General features: G+C 41.8%; 1 protein-coding gene across 1 annotated transcript in view; it reads left to right on the top strand.

Moving 5' to 3' along the window:
* The window catches only part of SCNM1 (sodium channel modifier 1), a gene marked incomplete at its 5' end in the record, with an annotated part of 16122 nt that extends 8624 nt beyond the window's left edge, over positions 1-7498 (top strand). Inside the window, 3 exons of the mRNA XM_082242812.1 lie at positions 1867-2021; positions 2312-2438; positions 7262-7498. Coding sequence (XP_082098938.1) covers positions 1867-2021; positions 2312-2438; positions 7262-7361 — 382 coding nt within the window. The 3' untranslated portion in view covers positions 7362-7498. The remainder of the gene's footprint in view (positions 1-1866; positions 2022-2311; positions 2439-7261) is intronic.
* Between the last annotated feature and the right edge of the window lie 1856 nt (positions 7499-9354).

Genomic DNA, 9354 nt, shown 5'->3' with positions numbered 1-9354 from the left:
CACTAGTGGCCATCAGCACCGCCTCACTAGTGGCAATCAGCACCGCCTCACTAGTGACCCATCAGTGCTGCCTCACTAGTGACCCATCAGTGCTGCCTCACTAGTGACCCATCAGTGCTGCCTCACTAGTGACCCATCAGTGCTGCCTCACTAGTGACCCATCAGTGCTGCCTCACTAGTGACCCATCAGTGCTGCCTCACTAGTGGCCATCAGCACCGCCTCACTAGTGACCCATCAGTGCTGCCTCACTAGTGACCCATCAGTGCTGCCTCACTAGTGACCCATCAGTGCCACCTCACTAGTGACCCATCAGTGCCGCCTCACTAGTGACCCATCAGTGCCGCCTCACTAGTGACCCATCAGTGCCGCCTCACTAGTGACCCATCAGTGCCGCCTCACTAGTGGCCATCAGTGTTGCCTCCCTAGTGGCCATCAGCGCCGCCTTACTAGTGGCCATCAGCGCCACCTCACTAGTGAGCCATCAGTGTTGCCTTACTAGTGCCCACCAGCGCCGCCTTACTAGTGCCCACCAGCGCCGCCTCACTAGTGCCCATCAGCGCCGCCTCACTAGTGACCCATCAGCGCCGCCTCACTAGTGACCCATCAGCGCTGCCTCACTAGTGGCCCATCAGTGCAGCCTCACTAGTGACCCATCAGTGCCGCCTCACTAGTGGCCATCAGTGTTGCCTCACTAGTGGCCATCAGCGCCGCCTCACTAGTGGCCATCAGCGCCGCCTCACTAGTGGCCATCAGCGCCGCCTCACTAGTGGCCATCAGCGCCGCCTCACTAGTGGCCATCAGCGCCGCCTCACTAGTGGCCATCAGTGTTGCCTCACTAGTGGCCATCAGCGCCGCCTCACTAGTGGCCATCAGTGTTGCCTCACTAGTGGCCATCAGCGCCGCCTCACTAGTGACCCATCAGCGCCGCCTCACTAGTGACCCATCAGCGTTGCCTCACTAGTGACCCATCAGCGTTGCCTCACTAGTGACCCATCAGCGTTGCCTCACTAGTGACCCATCAGTGCTGCCTCACTAGTGACCCATCAGTGCCGCCTCACTAGTGACCCATCAGTGCCGCCTCACTAGTGACCCATCAGTGCCGCCTCACTAGTGACCCATCAGTGCCGCCTCACTAGTGACCCATCAGTGCCGCCTCACTAGTGGCCATCAGTGTTGCCTCCCTAGTGGCCATCAGCGCCGCCTTACTAGTGGCCATCAGCGCCACCTCACTAGTGAGCCATCAGTGTTGCCTTACTAGTGCCCACCAGCGCCGCCTTACTAGTGCCCACCAGCGCCGCCTCACTAGTGCCCATCAGCGCCGCCTCACTAGTGACCCATCAGCGCTGCCTCACTAGTGGCCCATCAGTGCAGCCTCACTAGTGACCCATCAGTGCCGCCTCACTAGTGGCCATCAGTGTTGCCTCACTAGTGGCCATCAGCGCCGCCTCACTAGTGGCCATCAGCGCCGCCTCACTAGTGGCCATCAGCGCCGCCTCACTAGTGGCCATCAGCGCCGCCTCACTAGTGGCCATCAGTGTTGCCTCACTAGTGGCCATCAGCGCCGCCTCACTAGTGGCCATCAGTGTTGCCTCACTAGTGGCCATCAGCGCCGCCTCACTAGTGACCCATCAGCGCCGCCTCACTAGTGACCCATCAGCGTTGCCTCACTAGTGACCCATCAGCGTTGCCTCACTAGTGACCCATCAGCGTTGCCTCACTAGTGACCCATCAGTGCCGCCTCACTAGTGCCCATCAGCGCCCATCAGTAAAAAAAAAAATTACTTGTTTGTAAAATTTTTAACCCAAACGAAGTTTCGTGAGTTTATTATGTTTTACTACTTCCTGGTTGTCCTTCCTCCTTACAGGCCAGGAGATGCTGTTAAGGAAATCGGCACCCCAGAACTTAGTGCCCCTCCCCCTAAATTACTGATGTCATATAGCAGCCAAGAAGTCAGTGAATGGCCACCGCCACCACAAGATGCTGCAGCCATACAGTCAGAGCCAGGTCGCAGCTCTAAAGGTGGGTACCGATAAAGGCAATGTATAGTCAATGAAACTCCTGGGATATCGATCTGGTCAGTTAAGTAGCAGAGGGGGCTGTTAATCAGTTTCGGCTGCTTTGGTGTTAATGAAATGAACAACAGGTCCATTAGATGAGCCGCAATGTGCTTTCAGTTGTGCTGTAAGAAGCCCCTTTGTGTTCAGAGCTGTATGAGCCATCACGGCAGTTTCAGTCAGACACAGGGAGCTGCAAAGCAAGCAGTTGTCAGATCATTTTGTAATCTGTAATCATTAATTCTCTCCATACAGAATTTGAAACCAAGAAAAGTGTCCGACCGAAGAAGAAGGGTCAGAAATGTTGGGGGAAGGGGGAGGAGACACCCAGCGATGATCCAGAAAAAAAGCGGGAGATGGAGCACTACCTGCGTCTGCGGAGGTGAGCGATGCCCCATTGCTGGGACTTTTTTCTTTGTATAATTTTTGTTGTCAGTGCTAACCGTACTCTTTATTAAAATTTAAAATAAATTCTTGAGATAGGAGCACTGAAGGCCGGAGAAGCGTTATCAGTTCTGCCCAGTTCTCCCTGGCGGACTACAGAACACTTTTACCTCCTTTCTTATGGAAATAAGGGGAGGGGCGGAGTTCTGTAGTCCATCAGAGGACAACTGGGCAGGGCTGACAACTCTGCTTTGGATTTCAGTGCAGCAAAGGCAGAGTTGTCAGCTCACTGCAGGAAGTTAGGAACTTGCTGGGTTTCTGGCTGACCAACAGATATTTTTCTGTACTTTAATGATTTTAACCGGTTGCAGACCACACGCTGTGTATTTACTGCGGCAGGGTGGCTCTCCCAGGCAAACGGACGTAGGGCTAAGTCTGTGGCGCGCCTGCAGCTAGGGGGCGACGCACTCCCGCCCCCACTCGGCAACAGGGACTCCGATGCATGGGGCAGGCGGCTCTGATTGCCGCCTGACACTCGCGATCGCTCCCCGCTGAGAGAGAAGGACGGTCGGCTGTTGTAAACACAGCTGACCGTTCTTCTCCCTGGAATGATCACAGAGCGCCTGTGATCCTTCTATATAGGATCACAGGTCTCTATGGTCATTCTACAAGCCATGCCCCCCCACAGTTAGAATCACTCCCCTAGGCTCACATTTAACCCCTTGATCGCCCACAGGGTTATCCCCCTTCCCTGCCAGTGTCATTATTACAGTGACAGTGCATATGTATAGCACTGATTACTGTAGTAATGTCACTGGTACCCCCAAAAGTGTCAAAAATGTCAGTCAGGGGTCCGGTCTGTCCGCCGCAATGTCGCAGTCCCGCAAAAAATCGCAGATCGCCGCCATTACTAATAAAAAAAAACATTAAAAATGACATAAATCTTTCCCCTAGTTTGTAGATGTGATAACTTTTGTGCAAAGCAATCAAAATACGCTTATTGCGATATTTTTATTTTTTTTTTTTACCAAAAATATGTAGCAGAAAACAAATTGGCCTAAAATGTTTAAAAAATTTTGCTTTTTAAATTTTTTGTTTGTTTGAGAATGTTATATAGCTGAATGTGAAAAATATTGTTTTTTTTTTTTTTACAAAATTTGTGGCTCTTTTAGATTTTTTTTTTTACAAATTTGTTTTTTTTTTTGTTTTTTTTTATTGAATGGGTTTTATAGCAAAAAAAAGAAACAATATTTATTTTAAAGTATCGGTCTTTTTTTGTTTATATCGCAAAAAATAAAAATTGCAGAGGTGATCAAATACCACCAAAAGAAATCTATAATTGTGGGAAAAAAAGACGTCAATGTTATTTGGGTACAGCGTCGCACGACTGCGCAATTGTCTGTTAAAATAACGCAGTGCCGAATCGCAAAATATGGCCTGGTCAGGAATGGGGTAAAACCTTCCGGTCTTATATCGGTTAAAAATACGCTCATTGAGAATTTTTTTGTCAAAGACATGTAGCTAAATACATTTTGGCCTGAATATATTGGATATTTTTTAACTGTCAAAGTAGAAAATGTCAATTTTTTTTGCAAAATTTTCGCTTTTTTTGGATTAATATCGCAAAAAATGAAAAGCGCACAGGTGATCAAATACCACCAAAAGGAAGCTCTGTTTGTGGGAAAAAAAGGACGTAAAGTTTGTTTGGGTACGGCGTTGCATGACCGCGCAATTGTCAGTTAAAGTCGCGCAGTGCCAAGTTGCAAAAAGTGGCCTGGACGTAAAGCAGGAAAATCCTCCGGTGGTTAAAGCGGAGTTCCACCCAAAAGTGGAACTTCCGCTTTAGGGAGTCCTGACCCCCCGACATGCCACATTTGGCATGTCATTTTTTGGGGGGGGGAGCGGGTACCTAGTTTTGACAGGTACCCGCTCCCACTTCCGCTCGGAGCGCCGCGGCGCCCTGAGCGGAAGTTCTCCTCTCCCCCTCCCTCCCTGCAATCTTCTGGGACACGTCAGAGGTCCCAGAAGATTGCCGGCCAATCACGGCGCGCAGCGCGACTCGCGCATGCGCAGTGGGTACCCGGCTGTGAAGCCGCAAACTGTAACAGCCGGGTGCCCACAGCAGTGATGCCGGCGCCGAGGGAGAGGATCGAGGCTTCCGGCGGCCGCATCGCTGGACCGTTGGACAGGTGAGTAAATGGCTGGAACTCCGCTTTAAAGTAGCGCAGTGCCGAATCGCAAAATAGGGCCTGGTCATTAAGGGGTGCAAATCCTTCCGGTCTTAAAGTGGGTAAATTGTCCTTTAGACAGCACAGAGGTAAAAAAAAAAATCCCAATCGGCTTAGTTTTCCCCAGATCAGGGAATCTGAAAGCATTGATTAGTAGACTGGAAAGGCAGCCAGGCACCTAGCATTTAAAAAAAAAAAAAAACTAGACATCTTTTTTTTCCCCAAAAATAGAGCTTTCTTTTGGTGGTCTTTGATCACCTGTGCGATTTTTTTTTTTTTTTTTTTTTTTTTTTTTTTTTTTTTTTTTTTTTTCACATTCTGCCAGGTGACGTTCTCAAAAAAAAAAAAAAAAAATTTAAAAATCTACATTTTTTTTTTAAACATTTTAGGCCAATTTGTTTTCTGCTACACATTTTTGGTAAATTGGTTTAAAAAAAAAAAAATCTTTATTTTCAGTTCGTAACATTTTTTTTTTTCCCGCTATAAATAAAAAAAAAAACAATATTTTTCACATTCTGCCATGTAACATTCTCAAAAAAAAAAAAATTTAAAAATCTACATTTTTTTTTTTTAAACATTTTAGGCCAATTTTTCTGCTACACATTTTTGGTAAATTGGTTTAAAAAAAAAAAAAATCTTTATTTTCAGTTCGTAACATTTTTTTTTTTCCCGCTATAAATAAAAAAAAAACAATATTTTTCACATTCTGCCATGTAACATTCTCAAAAAAAAAAAAAATTAAAAATCTACATTTTTTTTTTTTTTTTTTAAACATTTTAGGCCAATTTTTCTGCTACACATTTTTGGTAAATTGGTTTAAAAAAAAAAAATCTTTATTTTCAGTTCGTAACAATTTTTTTTTTTTTTTTTTTTTCCAGCTATAAACAAAAAAAAAAAAGCAATATTTTTTCACATTCTGCCAGGTGACGTTCTCAAAAAAAAAAAAAAAATTTAAAAATCTACATTTTTTTTTTTAAACATTTTAGGCCAATTTGTTTTCTGCTACACATTTTTGGTAAATTGGTTTAAAAAAAAAAAAATCTTTATTTTCAGTTCGTAACATTTTTTTTTTTCCCGCTATAAATAAAAAAAAAAACAATATTTTTCACATTCTGCCATGTAACATTCTCAAAAAAAAAAAATTTAAAAATCTACATTTTTTTTTAAACATTTTAGGCCAATTTGTTTTCTGCTACACATTTTTGGTAAATTGGTTTAAAAAAAAAAATCTTTATTTTCAGTTCGTAACAAATTTTTTTTTTTTTCCAGCTATAAACAAAAAAAAGCAATATTTTTTCACATTCTGCCAGGTGACGTTCTCAAAAAAAAAAAAAAATTTAAAAATCTACATTTTTTTTTTTTAAACATTTTAGGCCAATTTGTTTTCTGCTACACATTTTTGGTAAATTGGTTTAAAAAAAAAAAATCTTTATTTTCAGTTCGTAACAATTTTTTTTTTTTTTTTTTTTTTCCAGCTATAAACAAAAAAAAAAAGCAATATTTTTTCACATTCTGCCAGGTGACGTTCTCAAAAAAAAAAAAAAAAATTTAAAAATCTACATTTTTTTTTTTAAACATTTTAGGCCAATTTGTTTTCTGCTACACATTTTTGGTAAATTGGTTTAAAAAAAAAAATCTTTATTTTCAGTTCGTAACAATTTTTTTTTTTTCCAGCTATAAACAAAAAAAAGCAATATTTTTTCACATTCTGCCATGTGACATTCTCAAAAAAAAAATTTAAAAATCAACATTTTTTTTTTTAAACATTTTAGGCCAATTTGTTTTCTGCTACATATTTTTGGTAAATTGGTTAAAAAAAAAAAAAATCTTTATTTTCAGTTCGTAACATTTTTTTTTTTCCCGCTATAAATAAAAAAAAAACAATATTTTTCACATTCTGCCATGTGACATTCTCAAAAAAAAATAAAATTTAAAAATCTAAACATTTTTTTTTTAAATATTTTAGCTACACATTTTTGGTAAATTGGTTTAAAAAAAAAAATCTTTATTTTCAGTTCGTAACAAATTTATTTTTTTTTTCCCGCTATAAACAAAAAAAAAAACAATTTTTCACATTCTGCCATGTGACATTCTCAAAAAAAATTTAAAAATCAACATTTTTTTTAAACATTTTAGGCCAATTTGTTTTCTGCTACACATTTTTGGTAAATTGGTTTAAAAAAAAAAAAAAAAATCTTTATTTTCAGTTCGTAACAAATTATTTATTTTTTTTTTTTTCCCGCTATAAACAAAAAAAAAACTATTTTTCACATTTTTGGTAAATTGGTTAAAAAAAAAAAAAAATCTTTTCAGTTTGTAACAAATCACAGAGAAAGAGAAAAAAACGAATAAAAAAACATTATATAGAAAAAGAAAAACAGATAACGAGGGGGAGGCTAAATAGCGCCACTCAGCCGCTAACCTAGCCGATCAGGTCTACATATAAGGCAGAAATTGGGAAGGGTGGAGGCCGTGCATCCAATTTATAGGACAGGCTGCCAGACGTCAGGCACCTAGCATTTTCAGGTCTGCAGCCCCCGCCCACTTTTACCAGCAGAGGTATACTTTTATATACTGTTCCTTTCCTCCGCAGTGCTGGCTGGGTTCCTGACGGCAGCGGGAAGTGGGTGAAGGATGAAAACGTGGAATTTGACTCCGACGAAGAAGAGCCGCCACTGATCCCGCCTCCGTGATGCCTCCATATTGTCAGGTCATGTGATTTTTATATCTGTTATACAGATGGGAGTTCCAAGCACAGCTGGCTCTCTATTATAGAGGGAGTTTGGGGTTTTTCTTATCTGGTAATGCTAAGATGTCTCAACTGTAAATAACCAACCAGGGACAAACACCGGAGACCAATAATAAACTTTTCTTATTAATGTCTTGGCTTTACCTGCAGTTCTTCACTCCTCCTACTAGGGGGCGCCGTGTAATCAGGAATTTGGTGCTGTTAAATGTTCTGTTCATCACTGACCGTATTCAATCATTGGCACATCACAGTATACAGTACAAACATGACAAAAAAATCTAAACTTGGAAATGTATCATTTAACCACTTTACCACCGGAGGATTTTCCTGCTTAACGTCCAGGCCACTTTTTGCGATTCGGCACTGCGCTGACAATTGCGCGATCATGCAACGCTGTACCCAAACAAAATTTACGTCCTTTTTTTCCCACAAACAGAGCTTTCTTTTGGGGGTATTTGATCACCTCTGCTCTTTTCATTTTTGGCGATATTAATAAAAAAAAAAGCCAAAATTTTGCAAAAAAATTGACATTTTCTACTTTGACAGTTAAAAAATATCCAATATATTCAATTTTTGTCATATATTTAGGCCAAAATGTATTTAGCTACATGTCTTTGACAAAAAAATCCTCAATGAGCGTATTTTTAACCGCTTTAAGACCGGAAGATTTTACCCCATTCCTGACCAGGCCATATTTTGCGATTCGGCCAGCACTTTAACGGACAATTGCGCGGTCGTTCGACGCTGTACCCAAATTAAATTGATGTCCTTTTTTTCCCCACAAACAGAGCTTTCTTTTGGTGGTATTTGATCACCTGTGCGATTTTTTACTTTTTGTGCTATAAACAAAAAAAGAGCAAAAATTTTTGAATAAATAACAATATTTTTCACATTTTTTTTTTTATATGAAATTCCCCCCAAAAAAATGTAAAAATCAAAAAAATTTTTTACATTTTTGGCCAATTTGTTTTCTGCTACCTATTTTTGGTAAAAAAAAAAATCACAATAAGCGTATTTTGATTGGTTTGCACAAAAGTTATTGCGTTTAGTAACTAAGGGAAAGATTTCTGTCATTTTTGGTGTTTTTTTTTTTTTAACGAGTAATAGCGGCGATCTGCGATTTTTTTTTTTTTTTTTTTTTTTTTTTTTGCGGGACTGCGACATTGCGGTGGACAGATCGGACCCTTGACTGACATTTTTGACACTTTTGGGGGTACCAATGACATTACTGCAGTAATCAGTGCTATACATATGTACTGTTACTGTAAAAATGACACTGGGAGGGAAGGGGTTAATTTTATTGGAAAGGGAGGGGTTAATGTATGCCTGGTGCTTACTGACGTGTGTGGGGGGAGGTGACTGAGTGACACAGGGACAGTTCGCATGTTCAGCTATGCTGAACCCTGTAATCTGTCACTGTCTGTCACTTAGGAGATCCGCCCGCTCTGTTTACACAAGTGGGCGGATCTCCAGACTCGATTCCCCCGACGATCGGGGAAGAGCAGCGGTGATCGCCACCGCTCCTCCCCTGGCCCGACTCCCGCTGTGACTGAATACAGCGGGAGCTAGCCTCCGGCGGCGCACGTGTGCCGTCCACAAGGGGAGGAGTCCAGCGACGTAGGTCTACGTCGCTGGACGGGAACTAACCACTTTGCCGCAGTAGAGCTCCAGTGAGCGGTCGGCAAGTGGTTAAGGAAGGGTTAATTGTGTCTAAGGAGTATACTAAACAATCTATTGTTCTGAATTCCAATTGAAAAATAAATGTGCTTCCTGTGCCCAGGCACTCATAGTCATACCTGCAGGGGGAGATCTAAGGCACAGCTGCTTCTGACTGCCAATCTCAGGAGATTTGGAGTGAGATTTGATGATGTCTCTACAGTGCTGCTCTCTGTTCTCTTTGCTGGAGAGGAAGTTGCACCTGAGGTCCTGCAGTGCAA

This window comes from Pelophylax lessonae, assembly GCF_965119305.1.
Source record: "Pelophylax lessonae genome assembly, chromosome: 13".
NCBI lineage: Eukaryota > Metazoa > Chordata > Amphibia > Anura > Ranidae > Pelophylax > Pelophylax lessonae.
Note: the sequence above shows the minus strand (reverse complement) of the source record. Positions and strands in the feature narration are given on the sequence as shown.